This window comes from Oryzias latipes, chromosome 16, assembly GCF_002234675.1.
Source record: "Oryzias latipes chromosome 16, ASM223467v1".
Lineage (NCBI taxonomy): Eukaryota > Metazoa > Chordata > Actinopteri > Beloniformes > Adrianichthyidae > Oryzias > Oryzias latipes.
The window spans coordinates 16285477-16302566 of NC_019874.2; the positions used below are offsets into that span (position 1 = coordinate 16285477).

At 38.0% G+C, this 17090-nt stretch overlaps 1 protein-coding gene across 1 annotated transcript; it reads right to left on the reverse strand.

Moving 5' to 3' along the window:
• Positions 1-556: 556 nt before the first annotated feature.
• Positions 557-16582, reverse strand: LOC101159849 (dual 3',5'-cyclic-AMP and -GMP phosphodiesterase 11A-like). The gene is made up of 20 exons (XM_020710130.2): positions 15607-16582; positions 15010-15168; positions 14029-14118; positions 13697-13837; positions 13519-13583; positions 13206-13326; positions 12991-13066; positions 12854-12921; positions 12678-12770; positions 12010-12060; positions 11723-11869; positions 11534-11641; positions 10975-11084; positions 10809-10899; positions 8138-8238; positions 7886-7963; positions 7732-7795; positions 6795-6869; positions 5867-5950; positions 557-5764 (listed from the first exon to the last, which is right to left on the reverse strand). The coding sequence occupies exons 1-20, from the start codon at positions 16381-16383 to the stop codon at positions 5438-5440; spliced, it is 2826 nt and encodes a 941-aa protein (XP_020565789.1). The 5' UTR covers positions 16384-16582; the 3' UTR covers positions 557-5437.
• Positions 16583-17090: the final 508 nt, after the last annotated feature.

The window sequence follows — 17090 nt, forward strand, 5'->3', positions numbered from 1 at the left end:
AAATATATTTTAAAAAATTTGGATCGCAGTATGTTTCTTTTTCTTTTTTTCTTTTTTAACAACAGCCTTTAGTCAAGAGCTGCTCAGTGAATATTTGGCTGGTTTGAAAGTTAAACACCAAAGTTCATCTTGATGGCTCATCTCAACAGTCAGCCATTTGCATCTGTTCAAAATCAGAGCACAAAAAAAAAATCCTCAAAGGCTTCAAGGTGGCCATGACTGCTCTTCACATGTCCACAGTAAAACATGCGGAAAAAATCTGTCTCTCATTTTTAGTACATTTTCTGCTAAATCTTGGCTCCACCTGTGACCCTGTGATGGTTGATTCCCCCATCACTGAAGCTATGATTAAAACCCTCTGCTGCTCTGGTTTCTTTGTACGACTTCCATGCTTTAATCTCCTAAAGTATGCGCAGTAGTCCAAAGAACAGACATTTTGATCCACAGTGAACACTCGTCTGGCCAATCTTCAGCTCATCAGGCCACATTGAAGGGATAAAGTCTGCAATACTCAATGACAGTTGGTCAGAACACGATCAAAGGCAGACAGTGCTCATAATTTTCAAAAGCTTGACGCCAGGATTTTGTATTTTATTACTGACCAAAAGCACAAAATGTTACAGTACATGAAGGGTTTCAGCGTGGAGTTATAGGCCACTGAATACATCAATCTTTGAACTTTAAAGATTCAGAGAGACTGTGGAAACTCAAAAAAATGAAGAAAAAACATTTGCAGATTTTTTCAGCTTCATGCTTGATTTAAATTATTTTTCAAAGCCCACATGTTGTGACAAAAGATCATAAATGACAGCAAAAATAAGCTATTGAAATAAAACCAGATGGCTTAATATTTGAAAGTAAATCAATATTTTTGCATTGGGCAATAATATATCTGATAGAAGAGACTTTTCATGCCTGTAAAATCACTTGTTATGATATGAGAAAAAAACCAAAATGCTGTAAAAAATGAAAAAAAGGAAACAGAAAGGTGTTTGTGCAAAATGTTCTGTTGGCCTCTTTCAAACTTTACTAAAGTGTCCCTGAATGCATCATTGTTGGAGCTGTCAGGCTTTTATGTTAGTGTAATTGGTTTTAAAGCTCAGAATAGCGCTCCCGTGGTGCATTATGAAAAATAAACCTTTCAAGACACGAACAAAGCTGTTTGTTGAACATTAGCATCCTGACTGATTAGGGCATAAATATTTATAGTGAATGGAACGATATTACAATCGCAGAACAATCTCGTTTCTAAAAATGGAAGCAGGACATTTCATCCACAGTCACAAAGGGGCAGCAAAGAGCAATCTCATTACGGTAAATGTGTTTACCCGTTCTGCTTTTAAACTTTTCCTAGTATGTCATTCTGAGAGGTCATTACAGGTTGTTTCCATTTTCAGCCTGAGAAAAAATACTAATATCTGGGTTGTTGAATATTAGGAAACATCTCTTCAGATTGCTTTATCACACATTCTCTGCAGGTTTTATGAGGGTACACATAAAGTACAGTATGTAAAAAGGAACAGGAATGAAAGGTACTGGGGTTTTTTTTGTATGGAGGAAGATTTTTTTTTTTTAAACTAGGAAAAACAACAGAGAAGGGGTAAAGAGAAGGCGAGAGAGAGATCAAAGACTGCAGCAGAGCCAGGCCCCATTTCAGAAATAAAGTTGGAAGGCTCTCCCTCCTCTCTCCATCCGGTTCTCCCCCTGATCATCGACCCAGAGGAGAATATACTCAGTCCGTGTTGAATTATAGATTAAGGCCCGGTTCTGACTATGGCTTGGCAGCAGAGTGTGCATCAAGCTGTTCTGAGTTTCTCACATTTCTGCTGCTACTATTGCCTCACCTCGTTGCCTTGTTAAAATCAACATCAAACGCTCTCCACAGATGAATAAAAGGTTATAAAAGAGACTGCATGAATATGTAAAGAATCTCCCATGAATATGTTCTCTGTCAGACAGGATCTGTGTAACGCTGCTTCACAAGGGGTTAACCTGCAGCTCAACTTGACAGGTTTAAACATGAAAATTCAAAGGTGTCTACAAATAGCAACTGAGTGTTTTCAACAATAAAAATGTAATTGTGACATGGAGTATTAACTTTAATAACAATGCAAGTAATCAATTCAGAGAGATGTAAATTAAACAAAGCAATCTAAATAAGTAACAAATTTAAATATGGATGTATTTTTATATCAGGTACTTTTACTTAATAATTGAAAATGCCTTTTTTTAACAGAAAAAAAAACTTGTTTTTAAGAAGTGGAATTTATCAGGATGGTTTACCACCAGCCAAACCAAGTAATTTCAGAAACTGGGCCAAACACACCTCATAGCTGATGGAAAACCCTGGGCAAGGCCATTCAAAGGTTGAAGGTTCAGCAGCAATTTGTTCAGCAAAACAGCAGGAATACTATTTTAGATCAAATCTAAACTAATTGAGGTTTTTGTTGTGACACTTTTATTGGATTTAAAAGAAACTGATTTACTGGTGCAATCGACCATCCAGGAGTTACCTGGTAAAATGGCCTGGTTCTAGTTTAGTTTTCAATTCACACATAGATCAAGCAGCTGCTCTCCGGGTTTCACATATTCATGAGGTAATAAGGTTTAAATGTGAGCATTCAAAGACATTTCCATTGCATGTCAATCTGGTCCTGTAACCAAAATAATACATGTCAAGTTTTCAGTCTGTGTTCCTTTTTTTTAAATTCCAAATTGTTATAAGAAGCAAATTTAAAAATATTAAACATATTTTAAAACATATATCTGTTATTTCAAAAACCTCTAGTCTCCATAGAGAATCAAATATATATACATTCTGATTCGTGAAAAACATTTTAAAGGCTTGAGTTTCAAGTCTTTTTCACATTTTTTTCACACCCATCCTTAGTTATTTTGGCTAGTCACTATTTGCAGAATGCAGGAAAGCACATAGTTGTGAGTTGTAGCATGAGCATGAACAAAAGGCAGAGATGTGGTAGTAATTTCTGCATGAACCAAAACATTTAAGCTCTCCTTTTCCCATCAAAGCACTAAAGACTCTGTTCAATTAAGCACAGTGAACTTAGCCCACTTAGTAATAAAAATGCAAAGAATAAAAACTAGCAACGTAACAAAATTTACATCTACTTTAAAAAATACATCTAGAAATAATGCTGGATAATAGAACAAACAATAAAGGTACAAGTTAACACATTAATACGAGAACATTTCTTGCTTTCTACAGAAATAACTTCCATCATAAATAAATAAAAATGAAAATAAAATGCCAGGAAGTGAAGTGGAAATAAACTTTCTCCCCTCCCCATCCTTGGAGTTTGTTATTTACTGTAATATCTAATTATTATTGGTATGATTATTAGTTAAAGGATGACTTTTGCACTATTTAAAAACAGGCCAAATTTTTTTAAATCCGGCACCTAGTGGCTACCAAAAATTCAGAGGTCATTTTGTGCTCTTTTTATGTTTATTATCACATTATGCTTTAACATTGGGTTTAATTTTTGTGATAGTTATATGTGACCAATAACAGATGCTGTGTCAGTTGATGTCCCTCCCTCTTTTAGATCCATGGTGTTGTTGTGCATGGTCTAAATTGGTGGTTAAATGTTTTACAGCTATCACAAAATCACACTCACAAAAATGTGAATTTGAAAGTTAAGTCGCTGCATTTTACAGATTAGAAACTCACGCAAGTATTTACATTGATCCCACTGTAAGGATGTTTCCGATACAACTATTTCCAAGGGGGGGAGCGTACCAACCATTTTGGATGGTAAATCTTCTAAGAAATATCCTCATAGGAATGCTTCTTGGGCATTTTGAGCTTTGAATCAAACTCTTATCCCAACAACCAGAGAGAATTTTACTCACTGAATGCTGGAAAAAACCAAGCCCTGCTATGAACAGCTATACTGCCCCTTTACCCTTATTGGCTAATTCCAGTCTAGGTGTGACATCAGTGGTTCTACAATCTCCCGGGTCTGACTCTATCGATCAGATCTGGGGGGTTCTGTGGTAGTGTACTCCATGAACTTGGGTGGTGGGTTGTCGGCACTGTTTGTCTTGTCATCTTGTTTTTAAATTTTATTGTATTTTATGCACAGCACTTTGAGTGACATATGTTGTTGTAAAAGTGCTATATAAATAAAGGTTGATTTGATTTACAAATCTTCCAATGAACACAGGAAAAATCACAATTTCAACCTGTAACCCAAATAACCGGTTGAAAAAAAAGATGCAACGTTCTTCTAAAAATAAAGGGTGAATTGTTTTTTTTTTTACAATAAACCCTAAATTTCATGTTAAATACCATTCTGGCAAGAATTTAACTGACAAATATGACAAAAGGTCTCCTGTAAGGCACACAGTCTGGTCTCTTTTAGAAGTCCACTAGATGGGGAACGTCTTAACATTTAAGAATCTTAACATTACCTTTTTCATACAAAAAATCACAAAACTGGTAGAGGCAGTTTCCTAGGTTTATGGAAAATAATGAATTTGTAGTCCTGCTAAAGTCTCTCAATGAAAACATTCATTCTGACTGTCTGGACAACATTTCAATAACAAATTCAAACACAAAAACAATCAAATAAGCATTCCTGTTGCTGCATGCAAATCAAATCTCCTAGGGCACTTAAAGGCATCAAGGTCGCTAGAGTCAACAACAATCTTCAACAATCGACATGCAGTTCCAACACAGCCAGCGTGCAACAACAGACATGGAAACCTATACAACATCTGCGTACAACAAAGAACAGCCTATGAAGACACAGTCATATTACTAGCTTATACACTGTGGCTTAAACGGCTGTGTGCACTTCAAAGACATACTGAGCGACAAAATAAATTCCTTTTCTCCTTTCAGGAGTTGCCTAGCAATAACCTCAGCAGATGTATGTGGGACATTGGCAAAAGAGCATCTGAGACTGAAGTGAACACTACAGGCACGCTAGCTTCAAAAGTTTGGGTAAAATGGCTTTTACAAAATCTATTAAATATTACACTGTATTTTTAAATACTTTTTTCTGCAAAACTGACTTAGGTACATCACTGATAATAAGGCAAATTGTACATGCATTACAAAGAACCAATTACGCAACAGTAAATCATCAAAACCTGGGGGGGCATGCAGCTTAAATAAATCTGAGAACACAGATTACCTGTTACATTCAAGAACCCAATCTACATTCATTGAGGCAGCTGATGAGATGTCACAGTGAGTCTTTTGTGCTTTGCAAAGGCATTCCAATGGACAAACTAGACTAACACCCGTCTCTCTTTGGTTTGAACAGTTTTTTATGTCAAGGATGAATCGTTTTTTGGTTATATTCAAACAGAGACACCGCACCTCAAAAATAGACGAGTGGAAAAATACCTTCAGAAGCAGTAAGCTCAGCAGATGAAGCCAAGCTTCATATTTCATGTAAAGAATGATTTACTTTTTTCCTTGTGATGCTTTGCTGCGAACTACTTTATCATCAGATGACTCTTTGTTTGCTCTGCACCCTCGATCATCAGTGCAGTCAAACTTTGAACCCATTATGTTGTTTTTCACCGGCCTATCTTTTTCTGGGCGCTCCAGACTTTCACTGGTCTTAGCATCATCACTGGGCTCAGTATTCTGGCCTGGTTCGGGAAACAGACTGGACACTGAGGCTCTGTGGGTCCGCTCACGGGACAAACAGAGTTCCTGCCACTTCTCTCGGTTTGCCTCTATCCCATCCAACATTGGCTGTAGCTTCCTGTTGAGCTTTAGCAGTGCCTGGGGGAACCACATGAGAGTACAGACTGATTCCGCATTCCCAAAGGATGCTTTTTTAATCATGCTATTTTCTGAAATTTGTTATGATCATGAGGTATCTACCTGGTAAAGGGGTTTACAGATCCCATCAATCCATTCCAGCTGTAAGGCAGGCAGTTCATCCTTGCGATTACGGTCAAAGATGGCCTAGAGAAAAAAAAATCTTCAGTCATTCAATCCATCTGATGTACATAGCACACATGATAGAACAATTTAATACTGACTATGTTCAAGTTACTTATATAATTCCGTTTTAATTAAAAAAATGTCAAAACCTTACTTTAAGGACCTCTCTGATCGTCTTTTGGTCTCTTGTAAAAGTGTTCCCAGTGTTTTTTTTAATATGATTATGCTGTTTTTAGCCAAAATCAAAACACCTGTGTCGTTTACTAAGACAGAGTTTCTGCAGAGCGGCCGTAGCTCATGTAGAACAACCCCCCCCCCCCCTCCCCGTTACAGAGAGCTCTCTGTTTGCATGCTTTTCTGCTAACTTGCAGCCTTTGACACCCCCAACCCGGTGCAACAAAAACGGCGAGCAATAGTGGTGCTATCCAGCAGTACAGTTTTGAATCGGACAAGAAAAACCAAGACGTCCATGAATTTAGTTGTCTACAAGCCCGCGCATTGTGAAGACGCAGAGGAGGGAGCTTGTGGCCAGCTGAGCGTATTTTCTGTCACAAATACAATCTTTTTGAAACTGGTGGTTTTTCTGCGCCTGCATTTACACCAATTTGAATAAAAAAATATTCTGAAATGCAACTTTAAGCTTAATTTTCTTAATACATGACTTCCATCATGAGAAAAATTGCCATAAGAACATGTTAAAAACACAATTCTTATCTGAGTGGGTTTTTAAATGAAACCCTATGTGTACAATAGTAATCCAAACAAGAAATCTCAACAACCAAAAAGTGGTTTAGGATCATATATTTTGTCCAGGAACACCTTTAGATTAAAATATTCCAGAAAAAATGTGACGCGTTTTACTTACTGCTGGTGTTAATTTAAGCTCAGACCTCTCTCTGTCTCCTTGCTCAAAGAATTCACTTGTCACCAGCTCTGCAACCTGGGCACATCACATCCATGGAAAAAAAATGAACTTTTTAAAGTAAAAACCAGCAACCATGTTGCTCAAAGGGCTTTTCTAAATTTGGTCACTTTGTGTCGAATTTTTGTTTTTAGAACAGCAAGATATATAATCAGAAAGTGCTAAAAGAAAGAGGGGACACAAGATAAAATGACATTTCAATAAAAGAAAACTGAGAATCTTTACAGATAAACTTTTGTCCATTTTTTATGCCACAACACAATTCTCCGTGCAGCACAGACAGGGTTCATTTTTTTATGTTTGTACTGTTCCTTTTCTTCTGATTTGTAAAATGTTTACACCATTCCAACTAGTGTTTTCGTCTTTCTTGTGTGGTGGTGGTGGTGTTTTGTCAGTGTTAACAAGGCAGCACAAAGTGGGGCAGTAAGCTTCTTTAAGCTTTGCAAATAAATCCAACACGTCTCTGACTAAGAATAAGTAGATTGGAAAACTAAGTGGATTAGAAAACTAGCTGGGATTTACACAGTGACTTCCCAAACAACTGCCTTAATTGAGGTTTATTTAGAAAGCTTCAGGGGGATTACATCCTGAGCTTGCATAGGGGGACTTTAAAGCATTAATTAAGAAAAGCTTTTTTTCCTAAATTGGCTCCAAAGGTTTGGTTAAACTTCCTCTAATTAGCAGCTGTAATGTTTCAAAGAAACCACAAGTGTGTTTTTGCTGCTTAATTACATTTTTATCAGATGTTTGAATTAACATATTTTCATTCCTTTATCGCAAAATGACACTTTCCTAAATAAAACATTATGTTTCATGTGACCATTTACAGAAACGTGTGCAGATCTCGGCAGGTAGAAATCTTAGTGAGGATGACTCAAACCTGTTTGGAAATCTTCCAAGGTCGAGTGACAGCACCCAGATCACACGCTGTCATCAGCATGGACCTGTTGATGACAATGGAGCCTTTTTCTGTTCCTGTTGTGCATTTTAGAGTTAAACGGATTTTTATCTAGTTTTAGAACAAATGTAGAAACCTGAGTGCTTCTCTGTGTCCTTCATCTGTCCAACTGAATTCTCCAGACAAGACATACTCAAAGAACTTGGCCCGGCGCCTTTCAGTTCAAATAAAAAGTTTAAAAAGCACAAGATGGCACATAATACATTTTAATTATTTATATAGAGATTTGAATATTTAATTTTGATTTCTGATACATTTTCAGGTTTGTCTAAATATCTGTATAAGATTAAACACTTAACAAGTCATTAATTTCCAAAAGTCCACTTACTCAAAGTGCAAAGTGAGGTCAGTGGAGAGAATGGCCTGCTTCAATAGTTGCATCATGTTGCTGTACTCCTTCGAGCTGAGGTTTGCAAAGATGTTGTGACCCTGCATGCGAAAACACAATTAATTATAAACAGCAAAAGTTCGTACACAAAGGAAGGCATCGACATGAAAGGCAACCTCTTAAAAAACCTGGCTTGTGTAAAGACGTCGCACTCTGTAAGATGAAGCTCCCATTGGTCATTTTCTGCATCTTCCATTAGTGGAAATCAATACACAAACAAAATCCATGATCAAACTGACCCACACTATAGAGACAATACACCTCCTCCCAGTGAAACCAACACTAACTGCTTTTACAGCAGTTTTTGCAAACTGCTGTCCCACTTATGAAAATGCACTACAGCAGATCTATGCTACTCCAGTCTTAATTCCACCCTAGAAATATTTTATAAGTTCAATCATGCAAGAGCAGATTTTTTCCTTTGCGCGGTCAGTTTTCCCATTTTTCAGTTAATTTGTTTTTAATGCTTATTTAGACAGCTTAAAAGTGCAATTATGCGTCCAAACTGTCCAGCAGAGGGAGTCCCAGTGATCCTATATTAAAATGTATTTTAGTATAAAAAAGCTGCAGATTTTCACAATGCAATGTTAATGCAGGCAAACCATAGACTCAGAAAACCTTGAGCCAAATCTTATGCCTCAAGAAATGCTTCTTTACTTCTCAGTTAAAAAAGAGCACTCTCCAATAGATCGTGTTCCAAATCTTACCATTCTCAGTTTACAAGTGCTTCCTTAAGAACACTCATGAGATATAACAATGTAATAAATACAATAATGAATACAATACAATACAATAATGAATGTATTTAAAAATTAAAATAAACTCAAGATGGTCTGAACTGATTGGTAATAGGAGACAAATTCATTTATGTAGATAGCAGCAACTATAAAGTTGGTTAATTACAGTTCACTCATAACTTGGAGTTGGACTATAAAAATGAGATGATGGTGGGTGGAGCCCTTAAGCTTATCCATGAAAGAAAATCAAACAGTCAAATGTGTCTGAAATAAGATAAGGATGATATAAAAAAACAGATGTAAATGATACTATTTTTGAAGAGATTTTAAATCTCACTGTGACTAAAGACATGTTTTGTGTTTCTTTTGTTTAAATTTTTGCATATCAGAAACCAAGTTTGGGACTAGTTCACAATTTGTTCAGAAGTTGAATAAAACATCTCAATTAGCAAGAAAAAATCTGGTTTCGCATATGTATTCACATGAGTGATTTGCTAAATATAATTTATAGGTTTTATGATTGGTTATACGGTAATTTTGAAACCTGACGTCTGGGTCAAAGTTGGAACTTGAAGTTCACAGTATATCATTCTAGAGTTACATTTTGACTTCAAGCCTTATTGTATAAGAGAAAAATTATTATAGATGAATTTAACAAAAGAATTCTCTGTAATTTTTGAGGAGATCAGAAACCTAGTAACACATTTCATTCTTCCAGTTCTGTGCTGGCTAGAAGGGATTGAAACCTAAAATTACAAAATAAAAGTCATAAACTTTCCTCACTTTCACCTTCATCTTAAAGGAACAAAATGAAAAATTGGATATAAGTGTTTTAGTCCTGCATTCGTAACCCTTGTACTATCCTAGGCACTTTAACATTGGGACTTGGGTCATCTAGACCCACTAGACAGTGCTCTGAACCTTTTTTCTTCAATGATTTGTGATCTTCACTGGTGTCCATGGATTACATGAAATCTTTCCACCTTTATCCACCTTTGTCATGGTAGGGAGAACACGTCAATGTAAGGGTGGGGTCATCTAAAATAGCACAAGGGTTAAAACGCATTTGTTTTTTGTTTTTTTGCAGGAGAGATCAGTTTAGAATGAACTTTCTTTAATAAAGAAAAGCTGTTTACGTTCACACATCTTCCCATCCATTCCCCAGAGTTTCCCAGTATACCACATATTAACCACTGATTATCTCCACTGGAACCATTAACCCTAGGGCTATCTTAGATGACCCCACCCTTAAATTGACGTGTTCTCCCTACTATGACAAAGGTGGATAAAGGGAAAGAGGATTTCATGTTGTCCATGGACACCAGTGAGGTTCACAAATCATATAAGAAAAAAGGTTCAGCGCACTGTCTAGTGGGTCTAGATGACCCAAGTCCCAATGTTAAAGTGCCTAGGATAGCATAAGGGTTAAGATCGGGAGCTTAGAACTCAAAGGTCACCACAGAGAGAGTGGAGCAAATACTCTGGACGTCTATCTCACTTAAGTTTAACCCAAAAGTTTCAGAATCCATCTAGAGGTTTGGCCCAGTATTTGCCCACGTTGCTTCTGCTTGTCTTGATCAAATATGTGTTTAATTGGCTTTTGGCTTTTTAGATAAATGCTCATATGTTTTCATGCCTTCCTAAAGATATATATATAATGTTCTTGAGTTCTTTAATTTAAATTTGAGTTCTTTAATTGAGTTCTGTCTTTTTCTGTGATGATTTAGCAACAACAATTCACAGTCAAACATAGCAAAATGAATGTTGACAAACCACTGAAAACTTAGTCTTTGACATTATATTTGTCTTTTTATTTTTTTTGTTTTTAGTGCTTAAAGTCAGACAAAAGGGAATATTAATAGTTTTAGTCTGACCTCACTCTGCAAAATCATGACAGCGTGGTTGAAGTGATGATGCTCCAGGGTGGCTGAGGTCCCATAGAGCAGAGCGAGCGCAGAGCCAGTCCTGCAGACATAACACAGCAGTGAGTGGTACTGGCACAAGGGCGGTGTTGTTCCTACTGAAGTCCCTGAGATTTACTTGGCTTGAAACGCATTGTTGGTGCCTCGGTGGTCCAAGTCATGGCACAAACAGCCCACCATCAGAGCCAGGATCTCTGTGTCTGCAAGAACATCCTGGAAGTTGGGTGTCTGCAGAAATGAAAGACAAATGTCATTCTGTGCTGTGCTGTTTTTCTTTAATCAACATTGTTGTCTACTGGTATGGCATGGCAACGCTGAATGTTGTGCTTTTTTGTTTTTCATTTTTTAGAGCAATGTTCAATTGGCTGCAACAGACTGACAACCTGTTCAGGGTCTATCCTGCCTTCAGCCAACAGGTGCTGGGTTGGCTCCAGCAGCCCCATAAACCCGAAAGGGATTTAGCAGGTAGTAAAAATGGATGGATGAATGGATGGAAATCCAAATAAAAAGTAACGTTTTAGTCAGTTTAACTATCTAACTTCCTCTTTTGGGGTTCCCTCACGTCTATGTACCTTTTAGAGCGTTTGCATAGCATCCCTTAATGATTTTTTTGTTACCACTCCGACCTTAACCTTAAACTAAACAAATAAATATGACGTTTACTGTCTTAAGCTTACCTTTATCATGGTGAACATGCACTGCGACACATTGAAAGCATGTCTCCAGTTATGATAGGCAACAGTTCGATAGTTCTTCCTCACAGTCAGAAGCCAGCGACATAAAACCTACAAGCAAATGGTTAGATGACAAACTCATAACTTTGCTTTACCCACAAGGCAAATGCAGTACCAGCTCCAGATGCTCACCTCATAGTCAATTTTAAACTTCTGCACAACTCCCAGGTCCTGAAACATTCGGAGAGATGCAGTGATCATGGCATCATTGTCCAAGGAGAAGTCATTGAAATGAAACTCATCAATGCCCAGCTCGTTGCTCAGGGGGATCTTAGCAGCCTTGAGGGAAGAAGACCAAGCTGTCAATGAGCCAGTGCCACAGAGGGGTGGTGTACACAGCACACATGCTTTCCCAATTCATTTTTTTCATTAACGTTTTATTCCAGCTGATCTCTGTGGCTTCAGGCTGTGTGGTTTACCTTGAGTCGGTCAACTTCTACTTTGGAGCAGGTAGCATGGTAAGACAGCATCTGAAAAACCACAAGCCACACAGAACTGTGAAACTTCTGAGATACTGAGACCAAGATCTTGTCAAACTAAACAAAATCAAAGTTTCTCAGTGTTTGTTTTTTTTGTTTTTTTGTTTTTTTTGCTCATTTTGCCCCTTTAACACCCAAAGTTAATTTTTGCCTCACTATCTCATTCCAAGGGATAATGATTTTTGTGTGTGTGTGTGTTTTAAATGACATCTTATTTAAAAATAGCACAGCCGATGATGGGAGTATTGCTTTGATGGGAGCTGATCACACTAGAACATCCATTTATCATGAATTATTGAAATATTGAAATATTTATTGTAGAGAAGCAGAACTATGTTTTCTGAGGATAATGTGACTGCACACGTTAGGTAGCAGGTACTCGAACACAATGCAGCCGGAGACATTGTGGGGGGAAATTCTTTTGGGATTAGCATTAATTAGTCACACCAAACTCTGCACTTATGCATATTTTAAGATGATATGTACAAGTCTATCAGAAAACAGTTTTTCACAGTCCAATACAAATATGTGATCAATGTCAACGTTGTTTTTTATATGTAAAAAGCTTGGACATAAGGAAACAAAAATTATACCAAAAAAATGCTTACATCCAGAGCAACTGACTGTTTGGCCCAGGTCTTCTTCACCTGGTTGTACATCATTGTATTGTTGATGCCAAGTCCACAAAATATCACAAATGCCTGTGCATAGAAGACAAGAGATTTTTTTTCTCTCTAATGATTTAAAAAGGTTTGGGAGTCAGGCTGTAATGGTACCAGCTGACCTCAAATAGCCTCTGATCTGCATCATTAAATGTCTTCCTGTCCAACCGATTCAGAATTTGTGCAACTCCTGAAAGAAACAATATTTCAATTGAATATAAAAACGTACCTTTTTGTTCAGTGTTTTTAATTAACGTACCAATTATCTGATGAGTTCGATTCCAAATAGGGACACATAAGACAGATCTGATGTGAAACCCCGAAGCTTGATCTGCCTGTAAACATAAAGGTTGATTTTATATGGATTGTTTGGGCAAAATGTGTAATTGCAAAGACCTAAAATTCAGAACTTGTTGACTTGGGAGAAAAGATGAATGAATCTGCTAAAGATCTGGCAAACAAAAATGTCCACACCTCAGCATCAAAGCGTGGGTCCTGACAGACATCGCTAATGTTAACTGGCAGTCCAGTGGAGGCCACCAGCTCAGCAATGCTGTTATTGATTAGCCAGTCCGAGCAGGACAACTTTTCCATGCTGATTTAGGCAACAGACACAATAGAGACAAGTCAGCCAACGCTACAGGAATTAATTGGTAAGTTGCTTTATTTAGAGTGTAACTAGTTTTGTTGTGAAGGAATTTATCACTGAGTTTTAGTGTTACCCTCTTTATTTCTTTGTTTTATTTTAGTGTGATGATTGCATAGAAACCTTAAAAGTCTCTTCTACCTGATATCCCGGTCTATGTTGCACAAGGGAGACATGAGCTCAAACGTCTTAGAGAATTTCACAACCTGTGACATGATCACAAAAATATGAATAAACAACTCGTTTGATTGGGTGGCTTTCATTAAACACAACTGAGGATGAAAATGTGAAAAAAGAACTATTGAAAAAAAGATCTCACCGGTGAATCGATGTCCTCCAGGAGAAGTACAGAGCAGCGCTCACACTGCAGAAGTGTCAGCGCTCTCTGCATGATCTTCCTGACAATCTTCTCCAAGTCGGTCTGCTCTTCAAACAAGTCATTCACCACCTCTAACAAAGACTGTAGCAAAAGCAAAAATTGTTGTTATCAGCTGTGCTTATGATCCCCTCATTATTATATATATTGGATAGTGTCATTCAGATTCTTTTGGTGTGTTAGATATTGTTGCTGTCTGTGTATGCAGTCTTTTAGAATTTATAAACCTGCTTGTCGAACAGTAGACATTATTTTTAAATTACACAAGTTCTTACCCTACTTCTCTCATACTCTTTGCGAGACTCTGAAAACAACTTGGCATTGGAAATCGATATTCCACAGAATGGTAGATACATCTGCAGCACCTGAGCACAAGGCAAAAGAAAAAAAAACGTTTTGCTATAAAACTGTGTAATAACTGTTTAAAAGAACAAAAGGTCCAAAATTGTTTCATGATTATGGGAAAGCAAAAATGGAACCTCCACCAGATCATTCTTCTTTCCAAAGAATTAATATGGAGAAAAAGTCTTAGTCGGACATCAAAGTCCCTGAAATATCTGGAAAAGCGTTTCTTTTTCTTATTTTTTATGTATTTCTTGCTCAAATCCAATTTGTATTTAATTTACTTTAGCATTAATTAGCATTCATTTTTTGCTTCTGTGTCTTTGAAGTTCTAAAAGAAATACATTCTGTAAATCACAAGAAACGTGATTGCTTAACATCGAAAGAGAGCAGTTTCACAAAGAAATAATTTTCTCTAATTTTGTTCTGCCACCTTGTGGATAAACATTTACTAACATAGCTGAACTAAAAATATTTGTGAACACAACATTTTTTTTCAATGGCTTTTCCCCCTTTTTAATTAAAAAAACATGAACATGCAAATGAACATATATCTTTTGCTTTACTTTATTTTGCATGCATACGGTCTAACATTTTGTTATTAATTAACTGGGAGAAGTCCACTGCATTTATATGGAGCCACAGAATTAATGTGTGCACTTTGTGTAAAACATATTTTATGGAAGAGGATCAGGAAACCAATATTGATCTCTATTTTTATCTATTTTTGAGGCAAGAATTTAAAGATTTTAGCTGACTAACTCAGGTTCTGTGTGATTTCAGATAGTGCACACAATGCAATCCAATTTCAACCTCTTTCAAAAAGCCCTTTATGGTACACACCTGACTATAATGACACAAAATAGCTCAATTTTGCGGTTGTGGCTATATGGTTCAGTGCCAGAGCCTTGTACCTTCTCATCGTCTTCATTGAAAGGGATTCCCATGGGGTTTTTGTTGATTGCTTGAACAACGCCAATGACTTCTCCATCGCTGTTGCAGATGGCCATGCAGAGGATGGTCTGAGTCTTGTAGCCAGTTAACTTGTCAATCTCATCACTGAAACGGTGGTCCTGAAAACAAACAGACACTTGTTAGATGTTAATGTATTGCCACATATTGCAGATGGGGCATCATCATTTAGATTGTGAGCACCTTTTCATGGGTAGTTGTGCAAAAAACAGTTTTTATTATAGAAAAGAAAGCATGATGGGTTGCTTCTTGCTGGCCTATTTCTATTGGCCTTCTGAAATATGTTGCCTAAGTCAGCCCACTTGCCCAGGGCCAGGAGATAATGATGTTGTGCCCAGAGACACTTATGGGAAAGTCATTAATTTCCCCTAAAACTGAGTTTTTCCATTTGACCGAAGGATTCTGTTCTAAAGGGTCAAATAGAGTTTTGCGCCAAAGGAATAACAGCTTTCTTTTTTTCTTCTTCCTTTTTCCAAAACGCAAACATCTGCGCAGCAGCTTTTTGTTTGATCACCCAAACTAAAAAAAACACGTTTTACCTCATATGCATTAGAGATGTTTACAGTCTCTCCATGCTCTGCTACATATCCAATGATGCCTTTCCCCCACGGCACTTGCACTTCATTAGAGTCAACAGTGCTGGATGATGGTCTTACTGTAGTGCCGGAGTGCACATCAAAGAATTTGGACACTAAGGTCCTCTTGTGAGCGGGTCCCTCAACGAGGAAAAGCGAGCACCTGTCAGCATCCACTAGGATGCACACGTTAATCAGGATTTTATAACTCAGGTTGGTCAGGTCCAGTTCGTTTGATATATCTTTTACCAACTCCAAGAAAAACTCCCTTTCGTTGGTTTCTTTCAGTCTGTATTTGTAGTCAATAGCGCTGGAGGCGTACTGAGGCACGTTGACCCTTGATTCCAGCAGTGCGCTCAAGATGTGCGCGGTGGTTGGAGGCAGGGAGCTGGCTTTACGCAGGAGCGCGCGGCGCCTCATGCTCGACTGGGACTCGTGTTCGCTCAGGCTCACGTGCTCGTCGTATGTGCGGTGCGCAGTGGTGGCTTTGGAGCGCGCAAAGTTCCGTCGCAGCTCCATGTGGGAAGATCTGCGCCGGAGTCCGTCGGTGTTGTTGGTGGGCCAAAGTGGGTCTAGAGCGGCGCCTCTCTTCTCCTCCGCCGTGGACACTTTGGACGGTTGGTGATCCTTCAACCACCTGCTCACCTGATCGCATTTCGCTCTTCGCACCAGGTATTCCTCAAACAGATCCGGATGGCAGTCCAAGAATGCCTCCACATCCGAGAAATCAAACGCTGTCATGGTGATATCTTCAAAACACGAGTTACTGGAGGACAGAGTGATGAGCCTATGTTCTCACAGGGCAGAAGACAAGTCCCTATAGCACTCTTCCATTTTATCCATCTCTTCGATCAAATACTGGAAAGAAAATCTTAGTGGAACTCAACTGAGATGAGCATGTGCAAGACGTGGATTTCTGTGGAACACTATGCAGAAGTGTGGAAAAATGCGGCGCTTTTATATTCATCCTGGAAACTGAAAAAAAAAACACGGTCTCTCTCTCTTATACACGCGCGCGCGCACGCACACATACACACTAAAGTACAGGGCAGGTCTTTATTGCCTTTCTTTTCAATGGAAAAATGTTGTTGATGTTTCATTAAGCCTAAGCCCCACTTCTAAATCCGGCAGATAAATAAAATTTCACCTGCAGAAACACATTGAATAAAAAACTAAACAAAATGCTATAGACACACATACTGATGGTTCTCTGCTGCTTTATGAAAAGCTCTGAATAACTCAAGGGCGCTTGCCTCCCTGCAAGCAGAATGTGACTGAACAGACAAAGAAGCAACATCAAAACACTAAAAGGGAAAGTTTTCACCAAAATGTATCAGGAGAAAAAAAAATTCTTCGAGGAATGTGATTTACCTCAACATGTTACCCAAAAAAATAGATTTTTTGAAGAACATGTGTGCCCTTGGAGTGACACGTGCAGACAGTTTTCA

What these genes read in the sequence shown, in the direction of transcription:
- LOC101159849 (XM_020710130.2), bottom strand. Translation starts at nt 16,383, where the DNA reads ATGACAGCGTTTGATTTCTCGGATGTGGAGGCATTCTTGGACTGCCAT. An exon ending in TAGAAGTTGACCGACTCAAG is followed by an intron (nt 11,870 to 12,009) that starts GTAAACCACACA and finishes TCTTCCCTCAAG; the next exon opens with GCTGCTAAGATCCCCCTGAG. An exon ending in GGACACAGAGAAGCACTCAG is followed by an intron (nt 7,796 to 7,885) that starts GTTTCTACATTT and finishes TGTCATCAACAG; the next exon opens with GTCCATGCTGATGACAGCGT.